Source organism: Epinephelus moara, chromosome 12 (genome assembly GCF_006386435.1).
Source record: "Epinephelus moara isolate mb chromosome 12, YSFRI_EMoa_1.0, whole genome shotgun sequence".
Lineage (NCBI taxonomy): Eukaryota > Metazoa > Chordata > Actinopteri > Perciformes > Serranidae > Epinephelus > Epinephelus moara.
Genome location: NC_065517.1, coordinates 38,977,325 through 38,999,159, shown reverse-complemented (window position 1 = coordinate 38,999,159; position 21,835 = coordinate 38,977,325). Strand labels below are relative to the sequence as shown.

General features: G+C 40.8%; 1 protein-coding gene across 3 annotated transcripts in view; it reads right to left on the bottom strand.

Moving 5' to 3' along the window:
* Positions 1 to 21,835, bottom strand: part of LOC126398821 (1-phosphatidylinositol 4,5-bisphosphate phosphodiesterase beta-1) — a 207,704-nt gene that overhangs the window by 35,090 nt on the left and 150,779 nt on the right. For all 3 annotated transcript variants that reach the window (XR_007570817.1, XM_050058427.1, XM_050058428.1), the window contains exons 14-26: positions 17,830 to 18,004; positions 13,447 to 13,533; positions 12,904 to 12,974; positions 12,322 to 12,418; positions 12,092 to 12,176; positions 9,280 to 9,404; positions 8,927 to 9,081; positions 8,660 to 8,824; positions 8,113 to 8,212; positions 6,079 to 6,183; positions 5,844 to 5,959; positions 2,394 to 2,532; positions 587 to 640 (exon numbers count right to left, since the gene is read on the bottom strand). Coding sequence is in view for 2 of the 3 variants with exons in the window: in XM_050058427.1 (XP_049914384.1) it covers positions 587 to 640; positions 2,394 to 2,532; positions 5,844 to 5,959; positions 6,079 to 6,183; positions 8,113 to 8,212; positions 8,660 to 8,824; positions 8,927 to 9,081; positions 9,280 to 9,404; positions 12,092 to 12,176; positions 12,322 to 12,418; positions 12,904 to 12,974; positions 13,447 to 13,533; positions 17,830 to 18,004 (1,474 nt within the window). In the remaining variant the exon portion in view is untranslated. The remainder of the gene's footprint in view (positions 1 to 586; positions 641 to 2,393; positions 2,533 to 5,843; positions 5,960 to 6,078; positions 6,184 to 8,112; positions 8,213 to 8,659; positions 8,825 to 8,926; positions 9,082 to 9,279; positions 9,405 to 12,091; positions 12,177 to 12,321; positions 12,419 to 12,903; positions 12,975 to 13,446; positions 13,534 to 17,829; positions 18,005 to 21,835) is intronic.

Below are 21,835 nucleotides of genomic sequence, written 5' to 3'. Positions count from 1 at the left end.
ACTATAGCTCTATAGAACTGTATATACAACACATACTGTCTGACTCATATTACAGCATATTGTTTTACTTTACTTTTGACAGTGGATTTCCTAAACCACAGCAACACTTTACAGACAAACACTGTACATTTCTGGTTAAAAAAATATTTGAATTAATTTGTACAACACTAACTTATCAAATTACTGACACTAGGGCTGCACAATATTAGGAAAACATATGATACCGTTGTTGAATATCACGATAATGACACTACTTGCAATAAATAAATAAACAGATATTAAAGTCTACTCAGTTCTGCCTTTCTGTTGCTTTCAGTACACGGATACAATGCAACAAATTGCTTGCCGTATTAAAAAAAATAAAGGAAATTATGTCTGACATTCTTTTATTGAACAAATTAAACATCGACCTGAACACAAAAGTTAAAAAAGGCAATATATTGTGCAGCCCAACTGAAATAATGACCAGGGTTAGATTTACTTCGTCTTACAAACTTAACAGCAATGGAATATTCTGTCATAAATCACTACCACATAAAGTAAATCAATCAAAAATCAATTTGCTCAATCTTCTTGAGACCCTTACCAGTGAGGACACTCTGAATGATGTCTTCAGTCTTCACTGATGGTTTCAATGAACCTGGATACAAAACACAAGTTTACATGCTGAATTGCCTGTTAGATATAAATAAATGCTTCTGAAATGCTTCTGATTTATGTATTTACAACAGAGGAAGTATTTCACATGTTGATCAAATATGAAAATGGATTGTCAGACTGTATTACTGACGTAGCAGAACAGGGCACAGGAACTTTAAGTGTGTAAGCTGCCTTTTGTTAGTTGTTGTGTGTGTGTGTGTGTGTGTGTGTGTGTGTGTGTTGTATTTTGTCTGTTGCTGTTTTGCCTTGTTTCGTTGTTGATTGCTAAATATGATGTGCTGTTAAAGGGTCGGTGTTATAAGCTGTAGCTTCAGCGTTCACCTTTTTCGGACTGCATTAGTGTCGAAGTTATGTTAAATGACTTTATTGTAATGTTTTGCACTGTACAATATAAGTATCTGCCATTTTCTATGAGAGGCTGCGACTTTATTTAAATGAATTTGTAGATTAATACATGATGTTCTTATTTCTATTTGCAGACTGAAATAAATTCTAATTCTAATTAAATTCATTTCACATGGATAAATAACATGGTCTAGGGGGGGCAACTAACATTTATATGAAGAACTGAACCATGTTTACCCCTCCCAAAATATGATACAGGGAAGCACATATTTTCTGTTATCATCATATAATCTTAGAGGCTGATTTAAATTATTTTAGTTGTGTTTTTCAATCTACAACATGTAATCCTCACACTGTTGTCAATAGGACACTGGCAGATAATTTATGGATGTATAATCATGATTAACAACAGGAAGTTTATCGCAACATTTCATGAGAAAAAGTGCAAAATTTAAGGGTTTGAATTTTACTTAAGCACACAAAATACTCTATTTCATCATCTAAGAACTTCAGGAGACATTTTAGTTAAAAAACAATAATAATAATAACTTGAAAACTTTTCAAAAACCAGTTTAGAAAGTGTTGTATATAAAACACAGCAAAGCAATGGAAGATATGGAGTAAAGAGTATCAGGTGGCAGAGCAAATATTACAGGTCAAACTACACAAATGTAAACACAATATAAAGAGTTAAAACAAACAGAGTTAATAGTAAATAAGTAAAGTATGATAAGAAAACCCCAAAAAACAAAGATAAAAGCATCAAAATCAAGAATTGAAAGCAGCTTTGTACAAGTGTGTTTTGAAGAATCATTTATGCTGGGGCACCAATTCAACACGCCTGATCTCCTCAGGCAGGGCATTTCAAAGTCTGGGGACTCTAACAGCAAATGCGCATCACCTTTTTTTTTTTGACTTTGGAACAATGACGATGTTTGCCATAAGAGGAGAGCAGCTCGGACATATAAGTAGGTGCTAAACCATACAGGACCTTAAAAGTGAGTAAGGAAGCGATTTTGTATAAATTGGGGGCAATGAAGAGAATTTCAGTAGAGACGTGTGTACAGAAAGTTGCAATAGTCGATATGATATGAGGAAAATATGTGAAGAGCCATCTCCAGATTAGGGATTGACAAAAACAATTTGATTCTGGTGCTATTCTGCAACTGATAAAAACAGGATTGGACAACCTCTCTAACATGGAAATCTAGTTTAAAGTTGAATATTACGCCAAGATTTCTGGCAGAGGGCTTTAAGTTGGAAGCCAGTGGACCTAAGTGGTTGTCAACCTGAGAATAACCTCAGATTTGGTGTTATCAAGATGGAGAAAGTTGTCAGACATTCACCTTGTGATGAGGGGATTTGCAGACTGGCTATTTATACAGTACCTGCAGACTGGGGCTGGTGGCCGACCAGTGAAGGGGGTTTTGGGGCGATGATGGGTGTGTGGCTCAGTCCGTTCTCTGCAGGCAACGTCACCCTCTGGTCCACCTTAGACTCTGAGGGGGCATCACTTCCTGCCTCCACCTGTCGATCACATGAAAGATTCAGCATTCAGTCGACACATCTGTGAATATAGCACCAACTAATACATTTGAGCTTCCGTGTCACAGAGCCTCAAAAACCGATTATAACACAGGAACAAAAACCTCCTGCAGTGGTGCTGTCTGCTCTCAGAAGTCTCTTGTTGTACCTGTGTCCTGCAGGATAGTTTGTAGACATAGCTTTGGTAACCCAGTCTCAACATTGCTTCCTGTGCCGAGGCTCAGCAGATCTTAATTTCCCCGAGGCTCCTCTGAATCTCTCTCTATATGCTCTTATCTCTGAAATGTTACCAGCCAGATCTCCTGCTTTCTTTCCCCACTCTCTCTACATTCATCTCTGCACGCTGTGCTCTGTCTTCCCATGCTCTACCACTTTGGGTGACTGTTACCATGGCCACAGCATGAAGCAACGCTCTGTCGGCCGTCCTCGTGGGTAATCATATCAGCTGGCAAATCAGATAAAAGAACCCCCTCAGGAGCAGCCCTTCTTTCCAGTCCCCTCTTGTTATAACCCTAGATAACCCTGTGTCCTGTCTTGCCTCTTACATCTCTCCTCACATATCAGCCTTTTGTCTGCTCCCGGCTGCACTGCGCCGACATTAATCCGTCGCTACCTGTATTCTCCATCAAGTGCATTCAAAATAACACCATTTACAAAGATTGCTGCGACTTTACCCTCAATGCGGCACTCACAAGGTTACCATTCTCCTGCTCTTGCTGTAATGCTGATGGGCCATTAGTGTGAGATATTCACAGTGTAATCTGTCCTCTGATATGTCACTTGGAACAAAGCAGAAGGTCACAGTCTCTCAAGCAGCCACGACTTGTTAAAACTTTCTGAGCTGCTTAGCATTTACGTTACATTCAAACTGCAGCCCTGACTGAAGTTAAAGGTCACTGCCAGCTCTAGTTTGAGTTCATATAGTTGGCTTACATGTGTACGGGGAATCACATCACATCAGTTCAGTTGGTCAGCAGTTAGTCAGTTTGTGCCTTTAATGTGAGAAGTAGTCCAGAGATTCTTAGTGTCTTGGACAGAGTTAGAGTTAAAGGGTAAGTCAGTACAAATTTGACCCTATTTTCCCATGTTTCTGTGTCCAAGTGACAAAAAGGAATGGCAGAGGGCTACTGCCTACAACTACGAGACAGGCCGCAATAGAACCACTGGGGGCATGTTTGTACCATCAATTTACGTCCAGTAAAAGTGCTTGTTTTTGCCAGTGACTGACTCTGATTATAAGAAAGAAACCCTTTTAGTTCAAGACAAACTATGCAGGATTGTCCCAAAAAACAATGTACTGACTCATACAGATGTAATTTCCTCTCAGTCATCATTTATGACCTACTAGAAGTGTGTGGTGATGTATTTTTCTGCAGAGACCCTGCCCTCTGCCTGTATTTTCTTCTTATGTTGTATGTTTGGGCCGTTGATGGGTGTGTACCCCCAAAGCACTGAGGTGAGGTTGGGGCTTTATAAAAAGGTAGCCACACCTTTAGCAGCAGGCATCCAAGAGACACAGTGCTAAGAAAATGCAAGTATAGTGAGGCGAAATGCCAAATGAGAATTAATCCGGCACCGACAATTCTATATAGTGTACCTTTAAAAGTAAGATCATATTTTAAAATCCAGAAACAGCCCCAAAATTGCTGTCCTAAATCCCACTAGACCCCGTTTGAATCAACAGTAAGTTTACCATCATGCAGCACACTTTATTTAAAGAGGACAGAGACAAATCAAAACTCACAAAAACTGTCTTGGTTCATCTTTCCACTGTTCCAACAGTCACCGACTCCGCTTTGGTTGAAATAAACCCTCAATTCACCCAGTTAGATGTGAAAACATGCAGCCTCTATACACACTTAAATTACTGTTTATGTAAATGGAGTCTGGTGGGTTTGGCGAAAGCAATTTCAGGGCTGTTTCTGGTTGAAAACAAAGGATCTTACACTTTAACAAAGAGGTCTATCTCTGTAGGGATCCTTTCCATAATGTTGTAAGACACTTGGAAAAACAATCCAAGCCTGTCAGTGGCAAAATCAAACACTTTTACTGAATGCAAACATGCCCCGAGTGGTTTTGCTGCAGCCTGTTTTGTAGCTGTTGACTACAGCGCTTTTCCTTCATACTGGACCAGTTTAAAACATTGCTGTTCCTATTTGTCAGTTAGACACATAAATATGGAAACATAATGTCCTGGCTGGACAATACTGAATGTACCCTTTAAAGGTACATGGTAGAATTATTTGTTAACAAAGTTATGCTTACAATCATCAAAATGTTTATCATGACGTGCATTTTGAAGTCTAATAAATGTGTTGAATGCATTTTCTTCCTCATAAAAGATGTCGAGACAATTTTTAGAAATTATTTTGTGTATTTTTTTTACATCCATCTTACTGCTATTTGTGCTTCTTCTTCCTTGTCTGGGACGGCACATTGCTACATTGCTCAGCACATTATCACCACTAACTGTCGATCAGTTGAATAGAGTGAAACAATTTTCAAGACTGCAACAGCAAGCTGAAACGCATGCGCGTGCATCCTGGTCTTGGGAATTGTTATTTTTATTTCTGTTGTGCTGTCATTCATGGAATATTCAGATGATTTGGTGTGTCAACCTCAAACTACAGCACATCCACTCTTTGTAAACAGATTTGTAGAAGATCATGCTGATTTTTGACATTCTGGATCTAAGCTTGTCCTCAAGCATCTAACACCTCAAAGCATCAAACTACATGAAGTCACGTAACAGACCTCCCCTCAGAGGAATCCTAGAATCAGAGCCTGCGGGTGGAAGCTGGAAGACGCTTGATGAAATGCAGCAACAACCCTGCTACAGCTGTGGCTGCAGTGCAGTTTATCATGAAGCAATGGGAAGGAAAAATGGCCCAAACAAAAGTCTGTTGATAATATCTGTGGGGATCTGTGCTGGAAACAAGCTGTGGTCATAATCCATCCTTTCACTGCAGAGCAGTGGAGCTGGTGGATGGTTGTAGGTTTTAAAGTGTGTGATATTAAAATCCTCCTCACGATGCTTCTTTACAAATTGAATCTTAATATGGTTTCGCCACAGAAAGGGAACTCCACTCTGTCTGCATCCTCTTTTCCTGCCTACCATCTGTTTTAAATTTCTAAACCAGTTAGTTCCTGACAACATGGCGAGTAGCCAGCTGGCTGAGGGAGCGCTAATCTCAATCAGCAACTGATCAGTGGACCAAAGCTTTCCACACATACACGATTTTGAGCACACACATACACACACGTGGGATGGAGAGAAGAGCGCACACACTCACCTCTTTGTCGCCCTCCTCCTCTCCTCCCTCCTCCAAAGTGAGAGCAGCCAGCTGATTGGCTCTCTGCTCCATCAGGTTGACATAGCGGATGGGATTGGACAAGGCTTCGATGACGTCTGAGGAGCAGCAGGGAAACAGAGCAGCTATTTGGTAACACTGATCACGACTCTGGACCTGCAGTGTTTTCTGGATGAAACACACTTTACTTTTGGTTTGGTATATAACTCTGACTCACCTGCAAATGTGTCTGGGACATAGTCCTTTACTTCTACATACACAAACAGAGCAGGCAGAGTCAGGGACTGGTTCTTCTCGTTCCTTAGACTGATGTAGCGATAGCCTGCAGAGTCAGATTGAGGGTCAGTCAGTGAAGAAAAAAGAATTCAGCTTACATCAGGAATACTGCAGCAAAACATCCACACATTTCAACACATTTCAGTGAAGACCCACGGCTTATAACATGTTTTTGTATTGTCTCTGCCCTGTTTTCTATTATGTATTCATGGGCTCTGATGGTGTATTTTACGTTTGCTTTTTCATATTTCCTGAATTCTCAGCATGTCTAAGAACTGTAAAATTAAAGGATTACTTCACCCCCCAAACGACATTTGTACATCAGTTACTCATGCCGTGTTACGTTGAATTAAAGCTCCAGTAGGCAACATTGTTTTGGTATAATTGAGTAAAAATGTTATAATATCCTCTAAGCATAATGTAAATCAAGTGGTCTGAGACAAACAATAGGTTTCTGCACCTCACCATGGCTCTGTGTTCAGCTTCTAAAGAATCAGTATCGTGCCGATGTGCATCAACCAATCAAAGGTCAGCTCAGACCAATGCGTTCCTATTGGCTGTTCTACTGCATATGCGCGTTCCCGTGCCGCTGGCAGAAGGGGACAGCAAGTGGCAATGGCGAACAGTGCACCAGGTAAAATAGCTATTCCAGCACTGGCTACAACTGCCTGCACGGCTAAACAACCCAAAAAATAGGAAGACAGAACTCAGTTCCACGGAGCCCCGGAGGGAGGGGAAGGGTGAGGTGGGGCCGGGCCCGACCGGAGGGCGCAAGGGTCGGCCGTGGGAGCGGAGCCGAGGGCTCTCCGCAAAGAGCGAGAGCCGAGCCGAGGGAGTATGTGCGGGGCCGCGAGGGAGGGATGGGGAGGGCTGCTGCGCGGTGAGGGAGAGCGAGGCTCGGGAGTACGTGCGGGGCCACGAGGGAGGGATGGGGAGGGCTGCTGCGCGGAGAGGGAGAGCCGAGGCTCCCAGAGAGGGAGAAATAGAACCAAGTAGGGTAAAATACTCGCGTGCTCGTCTGGTAGGAGGGGCTCAGGGCGGAGACGAACGAAACCTAACTCAGATGAGACTCAAAAATCAACCGTTTTCAGGCTTTCTACCTACTGCAGCTTTAAAGAAGAAAACTTTGTTTTTCTCAGATGCTTCCAGTGAACGAAGAATCCAAAAAAGAGGGAGAAAACTCTCGATGAATTTAAGTCACGGGGGTCCGCATTTAACAAAAGTAAAACTATATCAAAACATCTGTTTACAAAGTCACACAACTCAGTATAATCAAAGTCTCATTTATCCAGTCGTGTGCTCAGTGCTTCCCAAAAAGAAAGCCCTTTCTGGACTTTTGGGAACTGAACGAAAAGTAAAACTTTCCTATGCTTTAATCAAAGCCAGACTCCATTGACAACAACAGTAATTTTACCTCTCTGAACACAGGAGCTGCTGGTCTACTGCTGCCTTGATTAGTTAGTTTGTTTGTGTTATTGTGTGACTTTGGTGAATCTGAACAAACCCTTTAAAACACCAAAGTCATACAAAAAGACAAACAAACTTCAGATTGAGGCAGTGGTAGACCAGCAGCTCCTGTGTTCAGTGAAGCAAAATTACTGTTTTTATCAATGAAGTCTCGCTTTGAAGAGAGCACTGAGTTTCTCTTTTAGTTCAAAGGACTGTTTGGGAAGTACTGAGCATACCACTGGATAAAAGAGACTTGGATTAAACTGCACGAGATGTGTGAGAGTTTGTAAAAGGATATTTTGATGTAGTTCATCACTGTGACTTTAATTATTCGAATTTTTTTTTCCTCTCTAGGATTTTGGATTCCTCTGTCACCATGGAGGCATGTGAGAAAAACAGTCTTCTTCATGACAACATGGTAACAGGCGGTGAGTAACCGACTGGAGCATTCCTTTAATCATCAAATTCAACTTATGTTTAAAATAATGTGGACAACAAGCACTGTGTTGAAACAAAACTTTGTCACCTGGACGGATGGCTGACACTGGAATGATTCGGTGGCCGATGAACTTCCCTCCTTCTTCAAACACGGCTATCCTTATTGAAGCCAGTGTGGGCAGAACAACCTAAGGAAATGTATAAAGTGCACTCAGTTTCACATTAAGATGACACCACTGTGTTCCTGCTTTGCTACAATCTTTGAAGGAAATAATTTCTATTTATATTCAATGTGAGTCCATTGCTCAAACTTTGTAGCTCTTACCTTGTGTGTATATGAACGTATGCTCTTATATATGCCTGTGCATTTTCAGAAATTGGTTTTGTATTACTATTAGTATTACTGAAACAGTTTCAGCTTTGATTTCAGGCTGTAAATGTGTGTCTGAATTTGAATTTGCATGTAAATTTGGTCTCCGCACTGTGTAAAGATACCCTGCAGCAACTGAGAACTGAAGAACAATTCCTTCTTTGTGTCAACACACACGGCCAATAAAGTTGATTAAACCTATATTTATGTTAAGCTTCAAGTGAAAATGTTACCACTTTGTATATGCACAAAACCACAGTCTGACCTTCTTGAAGACAATGGCCTCCTCTTCCCAGACTGGGTTGATAGCGTTGCCTTGAGATGTCTTGGTCTTGAACGCTTTCCTCTTGGTGTCCACCGGTAAGCCGAACATGTCGATCTCAACGTACGTGCCTACTTTCTTATCTGACAGAAACTGGCCTGAGATGATCTGGAAGGACAGAGTGGGAAAGAAAGCAAGACAGAGAAAGAAGGATCAGAGAGACAGAGAGAGCTTCACAGACACAAATAAAACACCCAAACACACACACACCTTTACAGACAGCGTGTTGGCGACTATCCCATCCACTGTGCTCTCAGTGAAAGGGTCAAAGTGTTTGTCCGGCCGCCTCATAAACTCCGGTTTGAGTCTGAAGCCACATTTCCCGTTGTACTCGTACATGCCCAGGTTCAACTGCATGGACAAATCTGTGGAGAGAGGAGAGTGTAACAGAAGTTTATTTAGGTGAGTCAACTACGCTGAAATAAAACAAACTTTAAAATGCATACTTTATTATTATTTGTTGTATTTTTAGGCGTTTAAAAATAAATGTAAAAGTGTGAAGGAATAAAGGATCTACGTAATTTAAAGAATGTAATATAAATGTCTTTTCTACCCGTCCTCACCAATTGTTTGGAAGTTGAGAGCCACCAGCTGACAGCCGGCGTTCCAGAAGAGCTGAGGGTTGTAGTTGGATGAATCCACTCTGGTGCCTTTAGGGTAGATCCTGCTCAGCTGCAGTTTGTTGTATCTGAGCAGAGCTGGTTAAGGACAATGCTGCATCAGAAACCACAAATGGTACTGTTACTACTTCTACTATGACCAGTTACTTCTTCAACTACTTAGTGCTACTCAGGAGTGAAAGAAGATTGAAGTTCTTGCTGGTACGACTACCCCAGCCTTCATTAATGCAGATCCTTCTCCTCCTGACCCCAGCTTTGTGCATCCCTGAACACATGCATTCAATTTTTTAACGCCTGTATGGTGCAGACAGAAATGAGAAACACTTTTTGCCGCACGTGATGTGTAGCAAATTATTTATTTAAATCAGTGGCTCCCAACTGGTCCAGCCACAGGGTCCAGATTTATCTTTTGTCATCAATTCAAGGTCCACAATTTAAAACATTCAGCATCATACTTGCATTTGGCCATGTCGTCAAGCTAGTTGAAAAAAATTTCAATATTAAAATATAATATAATAATATAAAAGTAGAAAAAAAAAAATCACTTAAATCGACTGACAACAGTTGAACAGTTTTACAAATCTCCTGCCACATAAAAAAAGGATTATCTAAGAGCAACTTTATTGATATTTGGAGATAATACACTGTTTAAAAGTGAATTTATTGAATATTTAGAGATATTACACTATTTAAAAGTGAATTTTCCTGAATATTTGGGGACATAACATTGTTTAAAAGTGAATCTATTGAACATTTGGGGACATAACACTATTTAAAAGTGAATCTATTGAATATTTGGGGACATAACACTATTTAAAAGTGAATCTATTGAACATTTGGGGACATAACACTATTTAAAAGTGAATCTATTGAACATTTGGGGACATAACACTATTTAAAAGTGAATCTATTGAACATTTGGGGACATAACACTATTTAAAAGTGAATCTATTGAACATTTGGGGACATAACACTGTTTAAAAGTGAATCTATTGAACATTTGGGGACATAACACTATTTAAAAGTGAATCTATTGAACATTTGGGGACATAACACTGTTTAAAAGTGAATCTATTGAACATTTGGGGACATAACACTGTTTAAAAGTGAATCTATTGAATATTTGGGGACATAACACTATTTAAAAGTGAATCTATTGAACATTTGGGGACATAGCACTGTTTAAAAGTGAATCTATTGAACATTTGGGGACATAGCACTGTTTAAAAGTGAATCTATTGAACATTTGGGGACATAGCACTGTTTAAAAGTGAATCTATTGAACATTTGGGGACATAACATTGTTTAAAAGTGAATCTATTGAACATTTGGGGACATAACACTGTTTAAAAGTGAATCTATTGAACATTTGGGGACATAACACTGTTTAAAAGTGAATCTATTGAATATTTGGGGACATAACACTATTTAAAAGTGAATCTATTGAACATTTGGGGACATAACACTGTTTAAAAGTGAATCTATTGAACATTTGGGGACATAACACTATTTAAAAGTGAATCTATTGAACATTTGGGGACATAGCACTGTTTAAAAGTGAATCTATTGAACATTTGGGGACATAGCACTGTTTAAAAGTGAATCTATTGAACATTTGGGGACATAGCACTGTTTAAAAGTGAATCTATTGAACATTTGGGGACATAACATTGTTTAAAAGTGAATCTATTGAACATTTGGGGATATAGCACTGTTTAAAAGTGAATCTATTGAACATTTGGGGACATAACATTGTTTAAAAGTGAATCTATTGAACATTTGGGGACATAGCACTGTTTAAAAGTGAATCTATTGAACATTTGGGGACATAACACTGTTTAAAATTGAATCTATTGAATATCTGGGGACATAACACTTTTTAAAAATGAATTTATTGAATATTTTTTACAGTGAAAATTCCCCGAAGATATGCGTAAGCACATTTTTTTTTTTTTTTTAAACTAATTGTTGTAGCGTAACCAACAGGAGACCATTAATGTGTGAAGTGATTTTGGGGATGCTACACTGTATAAGAATGAAGTTATTGAATATTTTTACCAATAAACATTCACCAAAATTCCACAAAAGCCTTTTTCCAAAGCCAAGTGTTGAAGTATAACCAACTGGAAACCACTGATGTGTGAATTTTGGGGACACTGCACTTCACATGAGTGAAGTTATTGAATAGTTTAGCATCACTTTTCACTGTTGCACTCTGCAGACAAACCCTACACACTCGTCTCACAGCTGGCTGCACGTAGAGCAACGTTTTTTATCTGTCTCAAAAGGACCTTACTTTGGTTGGAAAGAGGCATCAATCGTGTTTTGACAACATTTCATTAATGAGTTATTGATCCAAGGAGTTTAAACCTTTGAATATCTTTTCAACTTAATCAGACTTGATTAGTCAGGCAGCTGCTGGCCCCTTTTCACAGGACTGTGTACCAGCCCTGAATCTTTTAGTGGGACGTAACTCCGGACCGTACGGGCCATACTTGTTACAACTTTTACTTGTATCACGACATTAAAACTAGAATTACTAGCTTCAAATCACACTATGTAAACCATTATGATGTCATTATTACTTCTTTTTGACAAGATGATGCCACATGAATGAAATGATGAAGAGCAGTAAGGAATATAATTAGATGTAATGCAGTGTGTGCTCTGCAGGCATGACTCGACGAACAGAATGCAAATTAGATTCAAACATTGTGAGAAATATTAAGTGGAACAGTCAAACTGAGAAGGATACTCCACAAACTCTACAGGAGATTTGGTCAGTTGCTCCAAAGCTTTGGTCTCTACGAAGGACGACATCTGGTAACTGCGGTTGATCTCTGTGGGCAGATATAGTGATATGTTGATCACAGTGACTCAGACTGAGATTGTGATTTCTACAGAGCTCATGTGTGGAGCTGTCATTTATATTTAAAAGGTTTTATTCCAATATCATAAAGCTGTTTTCAGCTATGTGTCACATACTTTTGGAAGCCTCGAAGCTGTTAAACTTGACTGGCTGGATGTAGATGACCAGGTTGGACATTTCCTCTGTGGCAAAGGCCTCACTGCCTGCCGTACCCTGCACATAACAACACACACATATCTGATGTAATCCAGCACAATGCTTTAAATGTATACTATGCAGGAAGTGTCAGCTGCTGTTTGACAATAATATCGCCAGTGAAAGTTAAAGTCTTGTTTGCTGTAATTGCATTTTTTCAGTGCAGAGCCTCTGCAGATAAATACCACCACACACTTCTACTGAGTCATAAGTGATGATTAAGAGGGATTACTTATGTCTTTACATTGTGTTTTAGGAAAACCCTGCATAGTATACCTGCAACAAAGGGTCTGTTTTAATCCTTGAAAACAATGAGAAGGATGTTTCATGGCAAAATAATCCCATAAACTCTTTTATTCAGGACTTTGGCAAGACATCAGAAGAAATAAAATGCATTATCATATGCACACACTAGAGGGCAGCATCAGCACATGACATGCAAATAGCACCCTGTAGATCTGCATTATTATTACTAGTATTTGAATTTAATGTGAGATACACACCTCATCCATCGAGCCTTTTTTACAGTCGTCGTCGTCGTCATCTTCATCCTCACTCTCTGCCTCCACCTCACCTGAGTCACAAACATAGTCACGGATAAACACCATAAATAAAGCTAAATGAACCAAGGCTAAATGTGTGTAAATTCAATTAACATTTCCACATATTTTATGCAGAACATTGGACAGGCTGGTCAGAAAGCTGATAGCCATTTAACTAGTCTCTATCTGGGATCAGTTGCCTCCATTACATCCACAGCTGAGACACAAATAAGCCTCACGCTGACAGGTCCCAACCCACCGAGCTCGCGGCAGCTGAGGAAATTAATTTTAATATTGTTTTGGTCGAGCTGACCCATCCTCTGCACCCACATAATGAGAGATCTACTGAAGATTTTCCCGCTGAATCTGAGGTCACACTGACTGAGGAAATTAATTTGAGCGGCGTAATGGTTGAACTGACCTATAGTGTGTGCAGCCCGCCTGTGAGGAGGTCGGCTGAAGCTTTCCTGCAGAATCTGAGGTTGTGTACTACGCATGACTCACCGATAGATTTTCTGCCGTGCGGCCTCAGGCTGAGCTCGGCACCCTCTGAAGGCTGTGAGGAATCTGCCATCTCTTCTTTGGTCGAACCTGTGTGAGGAAAACAAAATCATCAGCAACAAACTACCACAACAGTACAAGGACAAACTTGAGTAAAACTGCAGTAGAGAATAATCTGAGTGTTGCTGAACTCTGTATTCTGTAACAAATGGTAATATTAACTGGATAACACCTTTTGACAAAGTGCTTCATAACCAGGTAACATTAGACATGACATTAAAAAGCTATGAGCTGCTTTGATGAACAAACAGAAAGAGCCACACTGATCCAAGGGTACGTCCTCCTCACTTTTCAAAAATGCCATTTCTTTCACTTTCACTCACTAAAATCTCTTTAAAAACTGTCCTTCTACAACCAAACTGCCACAATTCACATGTGAGAAGAGAGGAGCTCATCAAACTGATGATACACTCATCTAGGTCGCCTTCAAATGTTTCTGAGAATCCTCACTGGAAGCGAGACGTGAGTGTTGAGCGTCTTGTCATCCAGTCCACACTGACTGAATCTGTCTTCCGTAAACGTCTCAGCCGTCTGTCAGCAGCAGCTCCCAGGGAGCCGCGTGGACAGCAGCTGGCTAACCTGCCGTCACCACGCTGACTGACAGCAGGAATTTACTGAACCAAAGAGGTTTTCGTGTCAGCTCCATGGGAAGAAATCAGCAGTGTTCTTATATACTGACTCATTGATTTTATTTCCCCACCCACTGTAGCAAGTGAGGGAAATCTATCTGTATCAAAGTAAGCGTAGACTGGGAGCCTTGATCAATCACAGTAGACAGGGTTAAAGCTACAGTTTGTTCCTCCTCTTCGTAGTGCTTAGAATTTGCTAGAGTCTCAATCATGTCAGTCACTGCTCATCAACTGTGGTCAGACTGTCGAACTAGGCAAATACAAATCAAGATTCTGTTACTGATTTGCCTATTTCTCACTTAAAATGTTTCCAGAAACATATTTAAGTGACTCTAAAATAAGAACGTTTTGCTCCAGCAGGTGGGCAATGTTTTATTTTTGCATGCCTGTTCCCGTCATGACCACTAATAAACGTTCTCATTTCACAGCTGAACAGTCACTAAAATATGTCTCTGCAAACATTTGAGGTGAGAAATAGGCAACACAGTAACAGAATCTTGATTCTTATTTGATCAGCGCTGCCTAGTTTGACAGTTTGACTGCAGTTAACAAGCAGTGACTGGAATCAAACCCGGGCCGCTGCGGCAACAGCCTTGTACATGGGACGCCTGCTCTATCCACTAAGCCATCAATGCCCCCTGCCATGAATTTCCCCTTGGGGATTGATAAAGTATATCTTTCTTCTTCTTCTTCTTCTATCTTTATAAAAGTTACCAACTACAGCTTAATTATGTTCAAAACACACATACAGCTGAATATGTGTGATGTAAACAGCTGTCTGTGCAGATTTACACTTCACTAAACAACAAAAATTGACTTGAGTACAGCAACAGGTCAACAGGTGTCAGCACTTTTATGTCTGCATGGACATATCCCTGACTCGCTTAAACAACATAAGGAAGTTGTTCAATGACTTTTAATGCTGGTGAAGAAAGCCATCATGGTGAAACTGTTCAGGGACGACCCTCCTTCTGTGTCTATGTGGAAACCTTTGGTATCTGAGGTTGTGACTCTGGAAAAAATAGGATTTTGTATTGATGGAAGGTCTCATCTTTTTCTGCAGAAGTGGAAGGAACCATTGGAATCACTTGGACTTAAATATAAAATGGACTTGGATATATGTCTGTATTGGGGGCAGTGGATATGAATCGGATTGATGCACAGAAAATTACTTAACCTCACATTATTGTGTCTCTTTTTTATTCACTTTTTTCCCGGACCAGACTTGTTATGTAATGTTACGTAATGTTACGGTTTGTAAACTTAATTCTTGGAAAAATTTAAATAAAGAAAATTTAAAAAATTGACTTGAAGTGTTAAAAATGATGAGGGAGACGTGTCTCATGGAATCAGTGTGGATTGATACATTAAATAAAATGAAGACATATCTGCTCCATGAGATGCATGAGTAATGGATGTCAAAAATGCCTCTCAAAACACTCTCAGGATGGATTGGCAGTCACTGTGCGCTCAACTTAACGTCAGCTAAAGCTAAGACGGAAGAGGCAATTTTCTGATTTAACTTTTATCTTCATTTTTTTTGTTTTGTCTTTACTACTGGATTATCTCACATCATTAATCTGTTCTCTATCAACACATCTTAAGCCTAGTTCACATTACACGATTTTCACCGCGATTTTGACGTCGCAGAGGATCTTGAGAGCCACCTTGGGTCGGAGGTGAGTCTGCAGATAGTCTGCCACGACGAGTCCTCATGTGTGAACAAGCCTACGAGCAAGTCGCCCCCTCGTCTGTGACTGGGACTGGATATCTGGCATGCTAGAAAACTGGAGAAGTGTGACATGACTGACAAAGAGCATCAGCCAATGAGAGGTGGGATATGTCCCACGTCAGCACGCAGGAGGACGGGAGAAATGTGAGGAGGACAAGCTGCAGGGTTGAGACTTGCCAGGTCTGCTTATTAGCCGCGACGTTGGGCTTGTTTCTTAAGTGGAGATGCTTATGTCGGCTTGCTTGTTATTTAAACGCAAGATAGTCGCTTCTTTTGGGCTTGATTCCATAGCCCTGGTTCCACAGGAACGGGGAGTGCGTTGTGTTTGGACCCAGGCCCTGGAGGCAGATCTGATTCAACACTAGGAAGAATATCCATGCCTTTACCATGTGTCGTCTCCAAGCTAAAAAACGTAGTTTGGTGACGTCAGCACATTATCTATAGTCTCACCACCAGACAATCAGAGATCTCCGCCTTCTGATAGTCTGGGGACACTTCTTTCTAAAGTGTGTTTAACACACCGGAGAAAACGGCCGGCAACAAAGCAACGCCTCTTGCATTTTTTAAAAGGACATGCCCTCCCGGAAATGTGTGCTCCCCCTTTTCTCGTCTGCAAGGACACAAACACACAGAGAGCTTGAAAATGGATGCCGAGAGATTTAACTCTGTTTTATCAAACGTGTGCTCAGTCCACAAGATTGTGGAAATTAAGGACTTACAGCGACTTTGTTTAAAACTTTTAACGCAGTCGGACTATGTTTACGAGCCCAAGAGTTCAGTGAGCCACCGAAGGACCGCCCTGCAGATTTACTATTGGTTCTGTAATGCAGGGAGTTTTTTTTAAACTCTGAAATTGTATCCGCCCATCTAAACACAAAATCAGGGAGAAAGACATCAGTCTTTAGTTAAGCAAAGTGTCTAAAGACTGACTTGTGAGTCTACATTATCTGGGGCTCTGTCGGCGAGGGCTCGTGGAGAAATCTTGTGGTGTGTGCACACAGGTCATAATACAGTTGGCGAGATTCCTGCTGACCGAAACACATGTCGCCAGGTATGAACACTCAAAAGATTACGATAGTCTCCGCGACGCAAAATCAGGGTGAAAATCGTGTAATGTGAACTAGGCTTTGGGTTCAATCCATTGATCATACAGAAATTTCAGCCGCATGTCTTGTAGAGTATTTTTTTGTCTATTTGTTTTGTCTGTCTGAAGAGCCACAGGTGTCATTGTGCCTCGCCTCTAAAACTAAACATATGGGTTCCTGTCTGTTCATGATTAAAAGTCAACCACTTGTGCTGCTTATCTTTGTACACCAGGGGGCAGTGTGTGTGTTGCTGTAAGAATGAAGCTCACTGCTCAGCTACCAAAGAAAACTACAGATAATTGATTGCAAAATCTATTACAACTTACAACTGAGTGATATCCGTAATTTACAAACATGAATAAATACTGGGGAGTATAAAATACAAGAATGAAGCATGCATACACACAGATATAAAGGACACAAAGAGGTGTAGCCAACTCCAATACAGATATGAAGGATTAGGAAAAACTAAAATCAAATAGCAGCTGTGAAAATATAAAAACCCATAAAGTGAGACATATAAAAGTTCAGCAGACAGTTAAGTACACACAGCAGCATGCACACACACGACACACTGAAAGCCACAACTGCCCCGTGTTTAAGACGCCCCAGTGACTAACAGTGTGTACGTCTGACAGGGAGTGTATGCAACAGCCAATAATACCTTCAGCTGATGGAGAGGGCCATGAAAATGATGAATGATAAACAATAGCTCTGTTTCGCTCCAGTGATTCAGTTTCTGGACGGCAGAGAGGTGCTGGTCCATATTGCAGATGGACCCAGATGGTCAGGCTACATTTTACATCTGAAACATCATAACTCAGCGGCTCCAGTGTGACATGGTGGCTCTGTTTGTGGGGTGTGACTGTGCGTGCTGTACCTGCACTGGGCGAGGAGGGCTCACACACACTGGAAGAATCGCTGTAGGTGTTGGAAACCTGCTCCGACAGTTTCTTCTTGGTGCTCCCGTCTGTCTTGTGGTGCTTCTTCTTGTTCTTCACCAGGATCTTGCCCATCAGCTCCATCGGGCTCGGCAGCGGCACACTGGACTCCAGCTGGAAAGCGATGAACACAGAGAGGTCAAAATAATTATAATAAGGTCGTCTAGAAAAAGAAAGATGAAAGCATAAGTTCATGAGAAACGTTTCTGCAGAGTAAAGCAATACTCTGTGGCTTGAAAGAGAGTTTAAACAAGGAAAATCCTAAAAAGAAATATTGCCGAGTCCCAAAATGTTCCCATACTGCTAAAGATTGCTCCATTACGGCCGTATTTTACAGTTTGGAGACAAATTAGGTAATTACAGGAGGAAAATACTGAAGCTGTTTACTGGAGTGAGTCATTCAAAATGTAAATCATGGCAGTTTTTTAAAGAGAAAAATCTCACCCTGCTCAAAATTCACCCTGGAAGATTCTGCTGAGCAGAGCTTGTTAGTGACCGTGAGGATCGGCACTGAGCATTACAAACTCTGTTGATGTACCAGCTCAAAAGTTTACACTTTCAACACTAAAAATCAGCTTCCTGGGGGGAAACTGAGCGTTAAACACAAATATTCGCCCTCTCGTGGGAGCTGGCTGGAAGTAGGAAGATCTCTGATTTATTTATGGGGTACACTGCTTTTGGATGACAGTGTTTAGGGATATTAATAATGCATTATGGAGGAAGTCAGCAGTGATGTTGAATACACTCACAACACACAGAGTTTACAACTTACCAGCTATAAACATAACCAAACTTAAAAGGTTTCCTACTTTTACTTAGTTTAAAGAGCAGTGGAGCAGTGATTCATACACCAAACTGGAGCCAAGATTTTCCATCCAATGGCCCAGTTTCCCAGCTGCCACACACATCCATCTGCACCTTTCTACTGTTGTTGTTGGGAAGTGATTTAACAAAGATTAGGCGTTCCGTTTGCCTTGGCTTCACTCAAACAGTTCCACTTAAATGGAAGTGGCACAACACTGGAAGTGACACATAATCTTGACCGCACTCAGATTTACAGCACTGAACCTGTCTGATTAATCTACAGTTTACCTGGATATTTCAATTACTGTAGGCTCTTCCCCTCAATATCACTTAACATGTTTTTTGCTTACTTGTAGAGTGAAGTAAAATGAGGGCATCAATAGAGGCAGGAAAAAAAGTAAAATAAACATTTGCATTTGATTCTATGAACCCTAGAAATGTGTGGTGTGGTTTGATTTTCTTCTTATTATGCATTGTTTGGGATGTTCCTGGGTGTGTAGCCCCCCAGCCAATAACAACGAAGGAGGATTAGGGCCATGTTAAAAGAAAAAAAATCTTGGATTTCGAGAATAAAATCATAAATCTAACAGAATAAAGTCGAAATATTACAAGATTAAACTCGTAATTTTAGAAGAAAAGAAGTCAGATAAAGGTCGGAAAGTCGGTAATTAAAAGTGTATTAAAAATGTCAAAGTGTAACAGACAGTTTCAGCCGTACTGAAATAATACACTGCATTACCTATTAGATTTCAGGCGTATGAATGAAAACACATTGAACATGATAACGCACAGAGCAGCATGACCCAGATATGTGACCACCTGCAGCACCCTTCTGTAATGTAGTCTGTAATATGACACAACAACCTTCAGGCAGTATTTTTTCTGGTGGCACACTGGTGGAAGTGGATCAGTGTGGATGAAGGAAAAATGAAAACAGCTTTTGGGTGGTAACACGTTACGTGATATTTTAAATGTAATAGTATCACCTGAAATCTTGTTGGTTATGCGTTATATTTCTTAGGAACAGTTAAAATGTATATTACTGTCAACCCCAACACTATTTGTACACGCTGTCGCTTTTTATACCATGTTAATCGACCCGAAACATTAAAAAGCAACCACTTGGAGGAGCGTAGCTGGTAACTGCCAGAGCTGAGACAGAAACAGGTACAGAGGTAATCAGGAAGTTTACCTGCTATTGCTGTGTAGATGAAAAAATACCAGTGTTAATATAACACTCAAAGGTGTCATTTTCTACAAAATTAGTACTTTTACTTTTTTTTACTTTTACTAAAGTACAGTTCAGTCAGTCAGTAAAAGAAAACTTTATTTCCATTTGCAGTATTATATTTGGCGATATGTTTCTGTTCTGGGGCCTCTCTGTCTTTTCTCTGGCCTACGCAGAAAGCCTCTTCCACGTGCCTACGTGGAAAGCCTTACGTCAGAGAGAGCACACGTCTCTGCCCTTCCACGTGCAAACAAGGAAAGCTTGAGGCAGAGAGAGCAAACCTCCCTGCCCTTCCATGCGCCTACATGGAAAGCCTAAACTTTTACATTTTCACTGCCGCGATACGGAAATGCGGGACGGATTTGCGGAATATTCGCGCAGCGCCTTTCTGCGCTCAAACCATACACACAGGCGCGGTACGGACGTGGTGCGGAATTTCACGTTGTTGTGTTCCAAGTCCGGGCTGCGTGAACGGGTGCGGATGAACATGGACGAGAGTAGCAGCAGCAGCAGCAGAGGCAGCGAGCTAGCAAGCTAACGTTTAACAAGCGTCAACATCAACTTTCTTTAGCACTTACCACTCTCACCGCAGCCACCAAGCTGGACAATGGACTGCCAGACGTTGTCCTTTAATTCATTGTTCATAAAATCATCCTGTCTTTTATCAAAAAGGACGGGGTGCTGTGAAATTATCAACCTTTCTACCACACTGTCAAGCCTGACTGGATTTCGGACTCTCCCAGTCTGCGTGACTATAAACAAACAATTTCATTGGCCCAGCTGTGTAGTTCCGCCGGTGAATTCCGCGGGGGTCAAAGTCTGGGCGGAAACTTTTTTCACCGCACGAAAGTTCCGTCCCCGGTGTGCAAACTTCCATGAAATCAACTTTTATATTTTTCCGCGAGAATAATCCGAGCGGATATTCGCCCTCAGTGAGAATGGACTTTAAGGCAGGGAGAGCAGCAGCAAAGACCCCCCGGGAACAGAATAGAGCAGCATCAATGACAACAGACATGACATTGAGAAGTCAGACACAGCTTGAAAAGGAGGAGCTGGGGTGGAGGAGGGTTGCAAAGCAGCTTGTAGAGGAAGTGTGAGTTGAGCTTGACATTGTGTCCTGCCTGAATGCTATGCTCAGTTTTTTAATTCAGGACTTTGACTTGTCAACAAGTAATTTAACACTGAGGTATTGTCACTTTTACTTACTTTAAGTTACAGATATGAATACTTCCTTTCAAATTCAATGTGTTTCAGGTGTCTGTGCAACATCTGACTGTCTCTGGCCATCTTGGGCAGATTATCAGGTCATTTAAGTTTCCATTATGAGGCCGATTTTAGAAAAGGAGGAATAAACCTTTCCATGTGGAAGTATTGCCTGTTGTTGTGTAACTGCAAGCAAGGAGTGTGATGTAGTAATGTAGCTTTGAATTAAAGGTGTATCATCTTAAATTTCTGTAAAGTTGTTGTTTTCCTGCTAGCTACCTTAGCTCCAACATCTTATACTTGCTCCTCTGCCCACATGATTCTCAATCCTGCCTGCTTTCTGAGTGCAAGTGCATTTCGCCTTGCCAACTCTGGTACCGTCCGCAGCTTTAAACTAAGCCTCGACAAAACTGAACAAACTGCAAGAAAAACAGCTTTATTTCTCAACATATTTTTTCAGCAGTTATAATGAAACCGTTCTGGCAACGCAGGCTTCATCAGCATAATGAATGCGGCGATGAGAGCCATATAACAAACAAGAAAGCATGTTCATGGCGAATCCAATTTTTAAGTAATTTCAGCTAATTTTTTTTGGGAAAGAGCAGACTGTTCTCAGTTTAATTGAAACAAACAAACACTGTCACCAGTCTCTCCTATTCACCACCGACGACACTTTTTGTGGAGTGGAGATACAAGAGGAGCTTGAATTT